This window comes from Grus americana, chromosome 5 (genome assembly GCF_028858705.1).
Source record: "Grus americana isolate bGruAme1 chromosome 5, bGruAme1.mat, whole genome shotgun sequence".
Classification (NCBI taxonomy): Eukaryota; Metazoa; Chordata; class Aves; order Gruiformes; family Gruidae; genus Grus; species Grus americana.
In genome coordinates, this window is record NC_072856.1 from 29,485,594 (window position 1) to 29,503,058 (window position 17,465).

General features: G+C 39.5%; 1 protein-coding gene across 11 annotated transcripts in view; it reads left to right on the plus strand.

Annotated features, from left to right (window-relative positions):
- The window catches only part of MGA (MAX dimerization protein MGA), a 64,502-nt gene that overhangs the window by 34,413 nt on the left and 12,624 nt on the right, over window positions 1–17,465 (plus strand). For 4 of the 11 annotated variants that reach the window (XM_054825996.1, XM_054825992.1, XM_054825993.1 and 1 more), the window contains exons 13-18: window positions 89–612; window positions 2,074–2,371; window positions 4,068–4,703; window positions 5,322–5,621; window positions 7,036–8,720; window positions 16,649–16,773. In XM_054825996.1, coding sequence (XP_054681971.1) covers window positions 89–612; window positions 2,074–2,371; window positions 4,068–4,703; window positions 5,322–5,621; window positions 7,036–8,720; window positions 16,649–16,773 — 3,568 coding nt within the window. Of the gene's footprint in view, window positions 1–88; window positions 613–2,073; window positions 2,372–2,766; window positions 3,320–4,067; window positions 4,704–5,321; window positions 5,622–7,035; window positions 8,721–16,648; window positions 16,774–17,465 lie in introns of those variants that run through there. The other 7 variants (XM_054826002.1, XM_054825997.1, XM_054825995.1 and 4 more) reach the window with 6 other exon arrangements.

Here is a 17,465-nt window from a genome sequence, read left to right on the forward strand (position 1 = left end):
TGGAGGTGTGGGCAGAATAAAACTGTTTGAATATCCAGGTGATTACAATGCCATAGTATTGCAGAAACCTATTTCAATTCTTTCTCAGAGAAAAGCTGGTGGTCTTCCCGTAGTGAGGGGGACTCTTCCTCCACCTCCTATGTTCATCACACCACTCCAGGTGGACCAACCAAACTTATCGAGATTATCTCTGACTGCAACTGGGAGGAAGATCACAATAAGATCTTGACCATCTTATCACAGCATATCAACAGTAACGCGCCACAGTGCCTCAAAGTGGGTAGCTTCATAATTGAATTGGCTTCGGAACACAAGGCCCAGGATGAGAAGAACCACCCTCCTGTCTACTCCTCCAGAGTGAAAATTTCAGTGCCGTCCTACCAGGACAAGGACGAGAAGCCTGAGATACCTGTCTTGGAGACTCCTGATAGCGGAGTGCCATCACGCAAAACCCCAGAAAATCTAAAGTTCTTGCGGGCAGACACATTGGACAAACTGCAGGAGAAGTTGCATGGGGGCAAAGGCTTGCCTTTTTATGCAAGGGTTTCTCCTGCGGGAAAGCTGGTCGTCTACAAACGCAAAGCTAATATGAACCCCTCAGGCTTGATTCAGGTGGGTCCCTCTGCCTTTACTGTGGAGATTAGATTCAGTTTCATCCAGTATCCCAGAAGTCCTTGAAGGGGAGAACACTCTTTAATTTGTCTACCTAGTCTTTTGCCTGTCCAGACATGGATTCTTAGTATCTGATGGCATTCCTGCCTCTCCATAAGCTTGTCCCATTCAAGATTGATTCAGTAACAAGAAATCTGATGATTTAGCTTGTCCTTTTGGCCATTAGGGTCTTGGTGGCCCAAGTACAGAATCTCTCTCTCAAGATCTTTTTGGTGCTTTGGAAAACTCCCTGCAGATGCATTTGACAGATAATACTTCTAAATGAATGGCCGTTAGAGGCCACAAAGAATACTTTCTGAGGAAGTGTACACTGGGACAAAACTTTAAAATGAAACTTTAAACATTAAATTAGTTTTTGCTACAGCTTACTGTTGATCTTCACTAATAGCTTGCATCCCCTTTGCAGAACATACGTTGTTCATCAAGATACTTCATAATCCTAAATTCAAAGTAAGTCCTTTCCCTGCAGATTCATGCTGCTAACTTGGTGGTAGGAACTGTAGGGCTAGGATGAAGATCTTTTTCAATCAAAGATATTTGTGGTTATAGTAACATCACTTTCGAGAAGGCATATGAATTAGAAAATAAGAGTAAAATTTATTTTCTTGACACTTTGCAGATAAGGCACCCTCACAAAGAGAAGCTAGTGGAAAGGGAAAAAAAATAAAGGGAGAGATTTCTTACTTTTAATAAAAGTTGGTCAATAAAAAGAGTCAGGACTTTTAGTAGTGTGTTATATATATTTGGCTTTTAGAAGGTTTTATCAAACAACCTGAAAGTAAAATGCAACACTACCAAAACTTCCTATTGACCAGTAGGCATAAAGCCTGACATTCAGAAAGACGTTTCTTCTCTCCCATGCAGTCAGTTACCACTACAACTCTGAATTTGTAGTCAACTAATCATACCTTAATTACAGTATCAAATGATAGTACGGATAAGAAAAAAAGCTGATAAAGCTTCTACAAGCTCTTTAGAGTTTTGTCCCAATGTATGTGACATAAGTATTCTTTCTTCTGTGATGCTAGGTGTTAATTAGGTTTCAGAATTTTATCCAAAATTGTCCTCAAGTTTGGGAACCCATTTTTATTCAGGACTGTAGCTTAAGTAAGGAACAGGAAAAATAAGTGCTAGCTTCACTCTGTCTAATTTCAGTAATTTCACATGCTCCTTTGGACTCTGGTCCTGTGTGAGAGTCTGAGTAGCATCTAAAATCTGCATTATAAAGATATAACAGAGTTGTTTGAAGGTCTCCTGGGCAGTAAGGAAATCAGGAATGCCCATTCTGAATTGCAATGTCTTTCGAAAAGGACACTTGGAAGTCCCATGGAGTGAGACGCCTCTCCAGAGGTGGTGAATTAGCATTCTTTTCACAAAATTTCCCTTTTCCACTTTTTTCAGGTTAATGATAAAAGGTATCCTCAGGCCAAACTGCTTTTGGGACAGATGGGGGCATTACATCCCGCCAATCGGCTAGCAGCTTATATCACAGGCAGGCTGCGACCCACAGTACTTGATATTTCAACCCTCAGTACTGTGATCTCCAAGGTAGCATCCAGTGCTAAAGCAGCTGCTTCTGGGACACCATCAGTCCAGGTGCCCACAACATCAACTCCCAAAACTACATCTTCCACCAGCACTACTTCAACCCCCACTGTGACGACTCTGAAAACCCATGTCCCAGCACAGAGACAGATAGGTAGGTTGGAACTTATTACTGTGTTTTAAATTGCCTGAAGCTGAAGTACAAAGTGAGTGTACAGCATTGCTGTTGATTTCTGTGCAACAGTGCATGCTGCCTTTGGCTGCATTGCCTACCTAAACTGCCTCTGCAGTAAATAACCTCTTTAAAGCAGAAAGTTATATTTTGACTTCAGAATAAGATTACAGATGTTGACTACTAGTTATTTTATTAATGCTACTAGGGCATATTTTCAAGAGACAAGGAAGAGTGGATGGAGACACGCTGAATGTTAAGCTTGGGTTTTTGTTTCGAGAGTTTCCTTACTGTGATTTTTAATTGCTTTTCGTCAAACATCGGTTTAACTTAAAATGGGTAAAGGATCACTCTAATCTGTGGTTCTTCGCTGTTAGCTTTTCTGATGATGTTGCACTTACAATTGGAATTCTTGTGACCACCAAAGATGCGTGAAGCAGCAGTGAAAGACAAGATGGTCCAAATCTGGAATAGTGAAACAACAGGTGTGCAGCCAATAACCACACTGGCCTGTAATCTCATTGGATTTCACAAGCTAAACAGGGTTGGACTTAGCACTTTGAGTATCGGAAGAAGCATGGTACTTGTGTCTGAGCTGGTACTGAAATGGTTACCCCAGCATGGCAAGAGAGGAAGTTATATTTAACTATTACATTTTGCTTGAGTTTAAAAAAAAAAATAAAATATCTAGTGCCCATCCACATATTCCCAGACGTTTAAAGATCTGAAGAGGCTTTGCAAGAGAAAAGGATGTTACCTGTGTCCTGGCAAAACTTTAATTTCTGATTGATTGTTTTGTTTCTTTCTGCCTAAATTTTCATTGCCATGTAAACGGGCGTGTTGTTTTTCTTGTAGTGTAATAAAACCTCTTGTTCTGTGTGTTTATGCAATATTAAAGAGCTGGCTGCATTTCGTTGATGGGTGAAGTGATTGTTACATATATGATTTAAGCGTTCTGGCATATTCTGGGTTAAAAATGCTATATGCATAAATAACTACAATGTGTAAGTTGGGCTTGCTCCATAATCTCTATGCTGTCATACTCATCTGTAGGCTTCTGGAGTGATGTAGATGCAGTATCTGATCCTTTGGAGAGCAAGGGATGAGGGAAAGGATCTTCCCAATAGTGATTGCTTCCCATTGGTTAAATTTGTCCCATGCAGTCCTCAGGTGCCTGAATGTCACTGCAACGAGAAGGGGACATGGCAAACTTGATCTCCCTCCTGCCCCCTTCTCCCATGGTGGTGTAAGATATGGATACAGTAGAATGGGGATGGCAACCAAGAAGCAGTGAAAAGAGGAAGATCACACAAGGTGTTAGAGGAAGAATTTGGTGTTTAGAAAATAGTTTGAGCCTGTTATTTCACTTAGATGTTTGTTTTCCTGTTACTGTAATTAGAATTGTCTGTTCATAGTTTCATGATAAAGAACTGAGATTCAAGACCTGATTCTTTTGTGTGGCCAGGAAGAAATGCAACAAAAAGCTATAGAAGTGGAATAAAGCAGACGTATTTCTAATATGTAAGGCATGTTCAGGACTGCCACAAAGGTTTCAATTTAATTACAAGGTATAAAGAAAATGGAAGCTCAAAGTTATGCTGAAATTACAATTCTAGCACCTCGTGAAAGGCAAAGAGGAAATCTATTAAAATTTTGACCTGCAAGTTTTTATTTGCAGCTGCCCGACCCTCACCTGGTGGTGTGTTCACACAGTTTGTGATGAACAAAGCCGGAGCTCTACAGCAGAAGATTCCTGGAGCAAGCACACGCCAGCCTCTGTCGGGGCCACAGAAGTTCAGTATCAAGCCTACACCAATAATGGTTGTCGCTCCCGTGGTTCCCTCAAGGCCATCTCCAGCTCAATGCACAGTCTCTCCTGTGGTCACTACAGCCACCACCACTTCTACAGTTACTGTGGAAAGTACCAGTGTGACAGCATCTACTCTGACTGCTCCCACCCAAACAAGAGCTACTGAACCTGCCTGTTCTCCTCCTGCACTTACAGTCACAGCTGCTCCTGCAACACCTGGAATCAACACCTGTACTACTCCCTCATCCACCACTCCTATTGCCACTGTGAACATAACAAAAGCAACAGGGATTGTTGCACCAGTAGCAACCACGTCATTCCCTAAAACTGTAGTAACACCACCAACTGTTACTTGTCCTCTTGTCACAACATCCACTTCTACAGTTGTACTAACAACAACTGCAACAGCCACATCTGTGGTGACCACACCAACTTCCTCTGCTGGCTCTGTTCCAGTTATACTATCAGGAGTTAATTCAAGTCCTTCACTGAATCCAAAAAGAGGTAAGGCTTGGGTGCTTTGGGCTATTACTGCGAACGCTTCTTTTTTTAATTCTGCCTCCTTCATAGCTGGAATACAGTCTGCAACTGTAGAACCCAATTTAAATATAGATTCACTTGCCTCGCCCTTCTTTCCAAAATAGGATAAGAAATGTAATCTCTGAAGTTGCTTGTTTTAGTCCAGTCTGAGCTGGTAGAGGAGGAAAAAAATGTAGCTATCTGGTCAGTGACTGCTATGAAGTGATCTGGAACTCTCACATCGTTTCTTGACCTATAGAAATGTATAGCACAATTATCGCTATGACTGCTAGAATTTCATGGTTGGCATGGAGTCCAAGAAGTAGGTATGGAATTACTCTCTCGCTGTTAACATGGAAGTCTTCTGAGTCATTGCTGAGAAATATCGATGGAACTGCATGAAAGAGACTGTTCTGGCCTGGTTTGTTCTATATGTGTTCTGTGAATAAAAAGAGAAAAAAAAAATTCTTTCAAACAAATTTAAAGAGATCCAGTTGTTTCCAAAATATTTGTGCTTGTTTTCATTAAGGATAATGCCTGATTTGTAGACTGTTCTCATAAGCTTTTATATAAGATTTTTATATAACTTTAAAAATGTTTCAGAAGATGCTACTCCACAAGCTATAAGCAAGACTCCCCAGAAGATGTCTCCTGGAACAGAGAAACACGTAGGACCTCGATTGTTGCTGATTCCAGTGCATCAGACATCTCCCACTGTGCGACCGCTGAACAACACACAGCTTGCTCAGAGGCAGAGGATGATCCTTCAGCCTCTCAGGAGCCCTGGTGGTGTAAACCTGTTCAGACATCCTAATGGGCAGATAATTCAGCTTGTCCCTCTGCATCAGTTTCGAGCTGCAGGTGCCCAGCCTAGTGTGCAGCCAGTGATGCTCCACAATCCAGGTACAAAGTCCACTATTGCTTTCTTGACTGATCAGTGTGTTACCCAGAAATTAACATAATAAATGTCTCTGCTCCTTTCCCCTGCTGGAACTAATTGAACAGAGTCTAATTTGGTTCTGCATGAATAGTTGAAGAACATACTGTAATTATTCAGATGTACTGCAACTTAAATACCATGTGTCTGAAATACAGAAAGTGCGGTTAACAGCTAAGTCACCAAAATTTGGGAGTTCTATGCAGCAAGTAAAAGGGCCTCTGTGTGTGTGGCAATGGAGCCATGTCCATTGTACTGTCAGAACTTTAAAAGAAATTCTGTTGATCTGGTGATTCAAAAATAATTCTCGTTGGAATTAAAAAGAATGAGCTGTTATCTGTGTCTCATTGGGTGTGCTGCTCTGTTTTTGTGTGGTTTGCAGGTTTGTTAGTGCTTTTATGGCAAATATTCAGATCACCGCAGTACAAAATTGCTGGTTTTTTTCCTCCTTGGAGTGTGAGAAGAAAAATTAGTTTGATTTTTCAGCTGTTTCTCTAGTGCATAGTTGAAGACAGGGTTGGAAATTGCAGGTATCTGACAGAAAATAGGTAGGATGCTTGTTGAGCATACTGATGTACATATTTGTAAATAAAACATGTTTATAAGCAAAATACGCATGTTTACTTTTCAATAGAATTTTTCTTCTGTTCTCCCTTGATAAAGAAGCATCTTGAGGAGAGGGAGGCAGGGTGGTATTGAAAAGAGAGAGTCAAGAGCAAGCACAGTAGATGACAAAATTGTGGGGAGAAGAGAAAATAATCCTGTGCCTTAGTTGAGGTTTGAGCGTGAGGTGTAGTACAATCAGTCAGAAAGTTCATTGAATTCCTTTCTGGTTTGGGGCTTTCCTGTACAAGAGAAACTAGTTGCCAGCGGTGGTATTTTTCCTCCTTGTTTTACAGAGTTCTGAAATGCTGCAGAGTTTATTAAGATGAAAAAGATTGTGGTATAATCGTGTAATCTTGTCATACTTTTTCTCTGTGGAAGTCTTTCTTAGGGAAGGAAAGGATTTGTAAATTAAATAGTCTTTTTTAAGAAAATCCTCATTTTCCTGTTTTCCAATTAAGGGGAAAGTAAAATGCAGAGGACTTTAAATGTACTGTATTTTTTGATTAAAAAGCTTAATGCTGGAACTTACTGTTAAATCTATTAGTTTTAGAGTAGCCACCTCATGTATTTTATTGGGATGTTCCATATAAAATTTCAACAGTTTGTATGTCTTTATGTAGTAATTTATGTAGCTCTTTCACTGAGAACTTGTGGTTAAATACCTGAATATATTGTGATCCTTGAGAATGCTGGCTACTTCTAGTACAGCATCAAATGCTAAAAGAAAAAAATTGCTTTGAGGAAGTGTTGGTTGATGTTTTGTTTTCCTCACAGGATCTGTTGTAGGAATCCGGTTGCCTGCACCTTCAAAGCCTCCTGAGTCACCTGTGTCTCCCACTTCTGTGTGTTCCACTTCTCCTGCCACCAATTCAGGTGTACAAACTGCAGGACCCAAGTTATCCCCTACATCTAACCTAGCCACTCAAGCATCTTCTCTTCTTCCTTCAGTAACAAGTTTTGTGTCACAGGCAGGCACACTGACTCTGAGGATCTCTCCTCCTTCTGCTAGCAGTGTGACAAATCAAACAGCTTCCGAGTCTAAAATAACCTGCAGTTCAGGTGGTCTTCCAGCTACCACTGCTAATCTCATACCTTTACAATCTGGTAGTTTTGCTTTACTTCAGCTCCCAGGACAGAAGACTGTGCCAAACTCCATTCTTCACCATTTTGCATCTCTTCAGATGAAGAAGGATTACAGGAAAATATGCAAGAAAGAGGACTTGGGTGCTACTCAGCAGAAGGAGAATGGAAGTGCTTCACGCTCAGATGACATTGAAGTTACAGAGTCCGAGGTCACAGTGTCAGATGGGAAACAAGAAGAAAATGAGTTATCAGTTAACCAGTCAAATGACGTTGAAGAGTCAGCTTCTGGCACAGTCACACCTGATAGAAATTCTGCTACATTAGAGATGGTGGAGAAGGACTCGAAGGTGCTAGAGTGTTCCTGTGATGATAGCTGCTCTTCTCAGCATGATGTTTCTGCAGATGTCATATCATCTGACCATTCGTACATCAGTGAGAAGCCAAATGATGAGGAAGAAAAAGGAGCCTCTGAGGAGAAAGAGGATTCTGTCAGTTCTGAAGCTGTAGCAGAGGCTGTTTCAACTAACTCTGAAACTGTTGGTAGGTCATCAGATCAGTGTGCAGTTGCTCCTCTGGGTAATACACATCTTGAGAATCAGGAGATTGCACAGTTGAAGAACCATGGGAAGGAACAAATACGTGCTGAAAAGAAAGAGAAACCAGTAAAAGAGCAGGAAGGAGATGTACAGACACAGATAAAGGAGGACAACAAGGCAAGTTCGGGGCAGTCACAGAGTCAACAAGAGCAAGATAGACAGCTGGAGAATAAGAAGGAACAGAGAGGGACTGAACTGTCTCAGAACAAACAAGAATGCCAAGGTGATGCTGTGCAGCCAGATAGAGAAAGGAAGGGCTCTGCAGAAGCAGAAGGCAAAAGAGAGAAAAAAGAAAATAAGTCTGAGATCAGTTCTGTAAAAGAGCAGGGTAATACTTCAGGAGAAGAGCATACAGTCAATACTAAGGAAGGCAAAGGAAACACAGCTAGGCAGGAAGGCAGCAACAACAAAGAACAAGATGCTTTTGATTCTCAGGAAGAAATGAAAAGAGGTCATGATATTGTAACGCACGTCAACAGTTCTTGGAGCAAAATATCTAGCATTGTACCGACTTTAGAAAATAAAAGCGAGGCGAATAACAAAGCTGAGTCATCTGAGAAAAGTGACTTCCTGACACCAGAACAGAAGTCACAGGAAGCTGGACATCACAACAAGGGTTACATGCCCACTATTGATATAACTTCTGATGATATGGAAGAGGAAGAAGAGGAAGATGATGAGGAGGATGAAGAGGATGAAAAAACTGATGATTCTGCTGATGAGATGCTAGATGGTGCTTCTGACTTCCCAAGTGAAGAGGAAGTAGATGTGGAAAAAGTGGTAAGCATTTAACTATTTATGAAGGGATTTTTTTTTTTTTTTTTTTGGTTGACCAACTAACATGTCACAACCCCTGGATTTGAAAAACACAATATAATGTTTGTGTTCTGGACTTCAGTTTCTTTAGAAAGTCTAGATTGGGATTCCAACTGGAAATGTCTTTTATTTCTTCTTAGTTGCATGCTTTTTGTAATAGGTAGCACTGTAGCGGCCTTTTAGAAATTGTCCATTTTTCAGATAATGGGAGTTATATTGATCAAGCTATAATAGAACCACTGCATGCTGTCTTCCTCCAGTATTTACTCAAGCATCTTGGATCTTTGTAATATGACTTATGATCCTAAAATGTAGTAGCCAATCCAGTATTCCTGTTACTTTAAGCTGTTTCTTTCTACTTAATTTTTGTAGCCCTCAGTTAACACTTATTTCTGGAAGGAATACTTGAGTCTCTCCTTACATTCCTCTTGAAATTTAGTAATACATTTAAGTAGTATGTGAAAGCCGTCATTCCATATTTGATAGAAAACAAATTGCTCTGGAAGTCACAGAATAAGGGTAAAACATTATGGTTAGTATAATTAAGATATGTTTAGATTTTAATGCTCATTTCCATCAAGTTTCACCCAAAAATTAAATAAGCCCATGTGTAACTCCTTGATGTACTTTTTCTATATCAGTATGTGACTTAAGAAACAGGGCAGTTAACGTAAAATTTATGAAGTTGTAGTTTTGTGAGTCAGTCAAATGGACATAAGAAATAAGGTAGCTGTTTTGGGATGAGAAAGAAGTGGAAAGAGAAAAGTTAAACTGGAGAAGAATTGAAGAACAAACAAATTAACAGTATGAGAGATTGTGTTAGTGTCTTCAGGGATTTGAAACTATATAGGTTTTTTAGCCCTTTTGTGTTAATGTAGTCCTCTAGCAGTTGAAAACCAAATTAGACTTCTTTTTCTTCTAACCCTATCCAGAGTAACTCAATTAAGTCAGTGACCCTGGCTTTTAGAGAATCTATTTAACTTCCAGAAAAATTGACTATAATTGGTTCATATTCCAGTTTGCTATTCTCAGGCAAGATGATAGGATTCAGCTGCATGAAGGTGAGGAAACTGAAAGTAGATTTAATTTTTTGAAGTTCTTTCAAGCTGAAAGCTGAGCTGTTGCTGTCTTGTCTTGAGTCGGAGAGTGACTGTTTGATAACTCCTGTGTATCCTTCAAGAACTTCAGCAGAGTTATCATTAAGTTTTGAGAACCACAGTTAATTTGTGCCTGATGCCCAATTAAACTTTCCAGACAAGGTAGTCTTAGGAATCCGTTGGTAAGCCAAGGGGTAATATAATGTCTAGGTCACAGAGTGGCCTGTTATCAGGGTTGATGTTTTAAAGATGTATTTTCTTTTGTCCTGCAAAAGGATGGTGAAACAAAAAAAAAATTATCAGAGATTATAAGAAATGTTTGTTTTGGAAGAAACTTACTATGCAGGTTTTGACTAATACGGTTTGGTAAGCCATAAAAGGGTATATCTTCTCCATAAGCTCACACAAACATGAGTAAGCTAGCTTTGGTTCTAGAGCAGTACGACTGAGGAATGAGATCTCAGAGGACTGTAAAAACCTGTCTGGAATTTGGATGACTTCTTGGTCTGCTGCCTGCAAGTTAAGTTAGCATGTCAATGCGTAATGGAGAATTCAGCTTTAAATCTAAATATGTACGTCTTTGTTATTTTTCACTGGGATGTACTCTTTTTCTCAGCATAGTGGTTACAAGACAGGCTGCACTGGTATTGTTTGTCAGACTGGACGAAGTCAGATCATATAGACTACTAGAGGATGTTTATCTGTTTCATTAAGTTAGTGAATACATAGAAGCAAAGTGTACACGCATGTCCACTGATACTTTCGTTTAGTGGAAATGCTAATGACAACTCTTTCACTACTAGTTTGGAATATGGACTGGTTTTAATTACTCAGGAAACAGCCATTAAAAACCCCAGAAAACTCCAGTGAGAGTCAGGATGATTGCTAATTACCTGCAGTAGCTATTACTGTTTCTTTTTTAGTACATTCCCCACACTGGTTCTCATTGCAGCAATGACTACGTTCTTAATTTTACACATTGATGCTCTTTCAGATGATCTTCTTACCTTGTGCTAACTTTGCGTACTTGACTTAAGAGGCTCTTGTAGACTCCTCCTCTACTCAACAAAAAGTGAGAAGCTTCCCAAGATGGTATCTTTGCCCTTTGCATTTCCTACCCTGAATTGCATCAAGAGAACCTTAGAGTTGATTGCCTTGGGTTTGGTGATATGAATAAAACGTTCTGAGAATATCTGTGTAAGCGAACTAATCATTATCAGGCCCTGTTGTCTGAAAAAATTCAAGTGCAATGGTGTGGAGCGTGATGTTAAACGCTTGGTCTCCAAGGCATGATGATTGCACACAAAATTCCTGTTGAGAATGACTGCTTGGCCTGGGCTGTCACAGACTGTGTCTGTGAATTGTTCACGAGTGCTTGTTAGCTTAAGCCAAAACCGTGGGTTGTTCTAGTATTTTAATACTACAGATAGAGTTCCGTGGTCCCATTTAACTTAGTAGTCTAAACATAGTTTCCGTGTCTGGCAAGTTATTTATTTTAAATGTTGTTAAAACATATTTTTCAATAGTTTTTTCTCTGAGCTGAACATTAAAATGATAAGGAGCTATTATGAATTATTACAACATCGTAAGTTTAATAAAAAGTGCAAGTGACGTATTTTGTGGATGATATAAGTTCTAACAACCTCTCGCATGTTCTGAGCTTTTGGTACAGGCCATGTGTGAAATCTGCAGACATTGTAGCATAGAAGGCAGGTCCAGAAATGAGGCATTTGCTTGGGTAATATCTAACGACATCCGTTGCCATCTACCCTCCTCCTTTCTCAGCACTGTCACTGAAGACCCTCTGCCATCAGGCAATTTGCTCTTCAGGAACCAGCAATAGGGGTGTAGGCTGCCAGGAATGGACAGATAGAAGTAAGAGGAGAGTGCTTAGAAACAGGTGTTGAAATGCTGAGAGGGAAAAGCACTGACATTTCTGTAGCAACTTTGGAATGTGTTGTAGTGCGGCATTGTTCCTCTTGTGTTTCCATTCCTTAAGGTATTTTACTCTTACAAGCTCAAAGGCATTTAGAAGTTTTGTAACTACAGGACCTGTGGAAAAACTGATGCTGGAAAGGTAGGGCTTCCACAAATATTTTAAAAGTTTTGCACCAACAAGAAGTCACACTAAGCTATTAATAGGGTTCAGTCTATGATGGGTTGGCAGTACTTGCATCAGAAAAGCAATTCTTATGGCAGAAACTTCAGTGGACTTACTTCTGATGATCTTCACGATTGTGCTGTTTTACCTGTTTGGAAGTCAGAGGTAGAGAGGAAAGATTTACCGTCCTGAAGCATTTTTCCCTTTGTTGTTAGATGTAAGGATGAAAAAAGTAATGGCTTTTGTTTACATATGTCCACATTCAGGATTTGTAAACCTAGAGATGTGAAGTTCTTGGTGGGCAGTGCAGAGTTTTTACTTCCATTTTTTTCCTCATCTTTCATGAAAAAGATGTCACGTCTCAGATATTAAATACCATTTTTCTAGTATGCTAGCATGTAGAACGTTCCACCACGTGAACACCTCTAGCTGGATAGTTGTTACCAATCCTTAGGTTAGCCCATTGTAACTTGCTAGCACTCAAAAGCTTTACCATGATAGTGTTTCTACAGAAAGCTGATTTCCTGGGTTTCCCCCCGACACATACTCTCTGGATTGTAGCATCTTTTGAATTACCCTGCATGTCCCCCTTCCCTGCAGTGTAGTGATGTCCAACTGCAGTTTAGACTGTAGTTTTAGACTGAAGAAAAACAGTGTGCATCTTTTGCATGTGGAATCACAGCAGTGATACCATATAAAACAGAAGAACTAGAGAAAATATCAGGCTTCAGCATCAAGGAGCCTTTATGGATGAGCCAGGAGAGCAGGCAACAATGAGAAGTGCTTTATGTATAATGACATGCAACTATGTTGTCATAAAGATGCGACCTATTAAAATTACATAACCCTATACCTCTTGCACATGTAATATTTTCAACATAATAGCATTTATCTATTCAGTAGTTCTGTAATTTAAATAGTATCTTTGTTTAAATAATTTTTGTTCAGCCAGGTTTTTTTTCTTCTGGCTTTATGATGCTTCTCCTTCTCTAATCAGGCCCTGGAGAGGATTAAAAAAAGGCTGTGGAAGCAGCTATGCTACATTTACATCACCTGTTGTAGCTCAACAAAAGGTCTGCGTCTGGGGAGATGGTGTAATTTTGATTTCTTTTCTTTTCTTTTGCTTTCCCTTCCCTCTACTGTTACCAGTTAGTGGACTTGAATTTCAGATTCAAGCTTATGTTCTCCTCAGCTGAAGAAGAATTCTTGGAATTTCAGCACTCTGGGTCCTCTAGTACATCCTCTAGTTCACTCTGTGAACTCTGGCATACCAGTTAAGGACTTCTAGAGGATTTAGAAATCTTCAGTTGTGTTTTTGATTTTCCTGCCTTTCTGTGACCTTGTGCAAATGGGTCAGTCTCTGCTTCTCAATGGGGAAGCTACAGAATTGACTTGAAGGCAACTTGGATGCATCTGATGTCTTAAGAACAAAATGACTTGATAAAAAAATGCATCCAAAAAGTTGCTTCTGTTCATTAAAACTGGATCTTGACAGAGTCTGTAACAAGTAAAGCAAGTGCGAGGAGGAGTTGTTGAAAAATTGCTGGCTGTTGGCATAAGTAATATTCTTAAAGTGAGATTTTATATAGTAGAACTTAAGTTTCTGTAAGCATATAGCGCCGCTCAACAGGAAGCAAAGCTGTGTACTGTTCACAGGCAGTGTTTGAAAGTTGCTGAAATACCTGTGCTGAAATGCAATGTAGTCTTAACTTTTTCACAGTTTCAGTAGCCCCTGCCTGTGTGGTCTGGATGTAGACTGCAAGCAGTGTTTGGTTCCACCTCACCAGGGTCTCAGGGACCTGGTATGTCCTCATTTTCATTCTCCTGCTGTCTTGGGAACCAGTGGTGACATGTAGCTCCTGACCAGCCTGTCAGGTTCAAAGCGATGTACTGCTTCCTTGGTAATGACAGTTAATTTTCTCTGTGCTGTACCTGGTCCCAACATTAATGAGTCTTGCTTTGTGGGAGAATATTTACAAGATGGAACAAATAAGGATTTTATGGGCTTTCATGCAGAGACAGAAACAGTACTTCCTTAAGTTCCTGCCAGTGCCAGTACCATACTTTCAAAGTCAGATGAGAATTTGTTTTACCTCTATGCTGCTCTTTATACTCATAACAAGAACCGTCATGGAATAATACAGATTCATAGCTGCTCCAAAGGAAAGCTGCAAGAAACCCCAGAAGTTAGTTAGTAGAATAACTTATTTATCTCCTTTCCAAATATAGAATTCACCAGAGATCAGAGCTGCTTCCCTGGGCAGAGAAGAATAGTGTCTTTAAAGTCAGTGCATATTAAAAACATCTTTGAAATAAAGAGTGAGATTGTTCTCCAAGGCTAGTAATTTCTCATCTAAGGTCACTCTCCTTGCTCTTCTCTTTGTTTTTCAAAAGACATCACTTTTTACAAGCATAGAGATAGTAGATAACATGGGAGTGTACATAGCAACTTGTAGAAGTAAGGATGCTTTTCTGTTCAGATCTAGCAGCTATAGCTGATAACCTGACCCTCACTTTTCTTTGTTTCAGAGTAATATCTTGATACTTCATAGTACAGGAGGAGGAATCAGCTTCCTTGCAAGTCAGTAGTTTATAAGTTTATACCTCTTTCTACACAGAATCTATACTACCCACACTTTGTAGGACCCCTCATGACATGAATGGAAGGTGATGGAAGACCTGGGAATATTTGAGAGTGGTTTCCTGGTGGGGAGGATGCTACGTGATTTCATTCTTCTTAAGACTGGAAGATTCCTCAGGCTATATTGCGCGCGTGTGTGTTTGTGGACACTAAAATATATGTACTATATATACACTTCTTTATATATGCCCTTTTTCTTATTTGTACACACATACATATACTCACTGTATACTTTACTAAAGGCTGCATTGTTACAAAGTTTACATTGCTATAGTTTACAAAGGTTATATCCCCAGTGTAGCCTTTAGTAAAGGAGGGCAAACTTGCTTAATTTTTCATACTGATTCTGTTTTCAGTTTTCTGTAGCCTCAAACACACAGCCATGGTAGATGATGTATTACACAAGGTTTAAAAAATACTGATAATTTTATGTGGCAGCATGATGCACAATGGTGGTCACTCTGTGGTATCAGTAACTAAGGTGGCAATTTTTATGTGGTTCTTTGAAATTTAGATAGCCCTGCTGCGAGTTGTGGGTTTCGGGGTTGTGGTAGTGTTCTTTTTTTGGTTTAGAAAAGGTTGTGTTTAGTCAGTATGAAGAAGCCAAATACTGCATCAAACATTAGGTTATTAGAGATCCTGCTTCTCTGTCAGAAGGAAATTACCAGCTAAGATTTACTGTCTAGTTATAAATTGAGTCCCTTTAAATGATCGTAGTTGAAAATTTCACAGGTGTAAATTTCATGACTGATGGTTGGAAATGCGTATTCCTAACCACTTGTTAGTTATGCTTGTGTAGTAATTTAGGCTGCTGCTGTTTGTTTTCATTATAGTGCTGTATATAGCCTAATCTGTGGTCAGATGAGTAAGTGCAACACTTTCTCCTTTCTAATCAGAGTTTCTTAAAACAGCAGTGTGAGTTGCAGACAATTTTAAATAATCAATACCATGAAAAGCATTTATTAGAGGCCACTTACTGATCCAGTATTGCACATTGCTTTATTTTCCTGTTCTGCACTTAGTGTGTTTTGTGATTAACTGTTTGCATCAATTTCAGGTAAGTATTCAGTTCAGAGAAGGAGATTGCAGCTCCTCAAAAAGAAAGAAAAGGACAAAGAGAAGGAAGGAAGGACAGAAGAGAAGAATAGGAGGAGGACAAGATTGGGTTAGTTCAGGGAACTGGGTGAAATAGAGTACAGAATGGAAGTATAATTACTTTTTCTTAGTTAAGGAGGAGAAAGAGTTCTGCATTCTGTAAGCAGACCGAAGATTATATTATAAAATCTTCAATAAAAACAGTAATACAAAAAATTGCTTGAATAAGGCTTGTTTTGTTGGGGGGAGGGAGGGGAATCACCTGATATTACAAATGGCCAGAGGATTGATATTTAACTCTTGTAGTTGCTACAGCACTACAGTTGTTCTCTTTTTATCTTCACAGATGGTAGCAAGGTTTCTTGGTCAGGCAAGCATGGAGAAAAAGTACTCTTCAGAATATAATAAATAGTTAAAATAATTATTGGGCAGCGTTTTGGAAAGAGCCAAAACCATACTCTTCATCATGGAAGCAGTTTACTATATGACCCAAAGAAGCCTGGTTGTACAATGTTCTGACTGTTGCTATCTTAGGTATGAGACACCATTACCAAGGTGATAACTATCTCAATTTGTGTCCAAAAAATGTTAGTTAGCAAGAGTCTACAGTAGTGGGTTGTAAAGGCAGTTTAATCTTATTTGAAAATGGAGGCAGGAAAGCTCTGCCCTGTGAAAGCTTTTAATCTCACCCATAGTAAAAGCATAAATGACAGAGATGGGTTTTGCCCTTACCAAAATTCATTTTGCAGAGTTGCTAGTGGGAGGAATTCCTTGAGGTGACAGTAATAACCACCTGCACAGCACTGTTTATTGTCCAGTGTAGCTGGAGATGTTGATTCTTTAATGATTCTTAATGTTCTAATGTAATCTCTTTTGAGACTGAAGTGAAACTGTTTTGGCCTGAGCTCTATTGCTAAGTAGATACTCATTTTAAAAAACAAAACAAAAACTGTTCCAGGATGCGTGTGAATACAGTGAGGATGACGAGCAGGTGGACATTGAGACCGTGGAGGAGCTTTCAGAGAAGATTAACATTGCCCGTCTGAAGGCCACAGCTGCTAATATCCGACCTTCCAAGCAGAAGTAAGCATCCTTGGAGAGCACTACAGTTTTATATTTTATTGATGAGCTGGCGTTGAACGAACTCATTAAACAGCAGGTTTAATGTGATGGTAAGATAAAGCAAGGCTCGTATCAGGTCTTCCTGAGCACTGGTGCTTCCCAGTGTCTGTGAGGACGGGGCTGTCAGAACTAAGAGTAGATTCAAGGTGTGTTAGCCTTTTTTTGTTTTTTCCCCTGCCTTCTAATTAATTTGTTCATGAGGATGTGTATCTTGTAATGTAACATTATTATGAGTGAATTGCCTCCCTTCCTGCAAACTGAATATGAGCAGGGTCATCTTTGTTTTAAATGTGATTTTGCAAGCTTTGTTTATTCTTGCTGGTGGACTTGTTATTTTTAGGCAGGAGCAGTCATTGGCTTAATCCCTAATCCTGTAAATGAAAGCTTTGTCTTTGGGCCCATTGCCCAAGTGAAGAAAGTATTTTCTTATTTACAGATAGTCTGCCATGGTTGGATAGCTTGGCTGCCTTTTGTTTTTTGTTATTGTTGCTGCCCTTGCATTTATAACAACAAAATGCAAAGTGAAAACATGGTTTACTTGAGAATGTAAAGATGGTCATGGCTCTTTCTCAGTTGCACCAAACAAAAGAATGGGGAACGTTGCATCCTTAGTTCTTTTTGTTTGAAGAATTTTTTTTGTAGAAACTTTGATA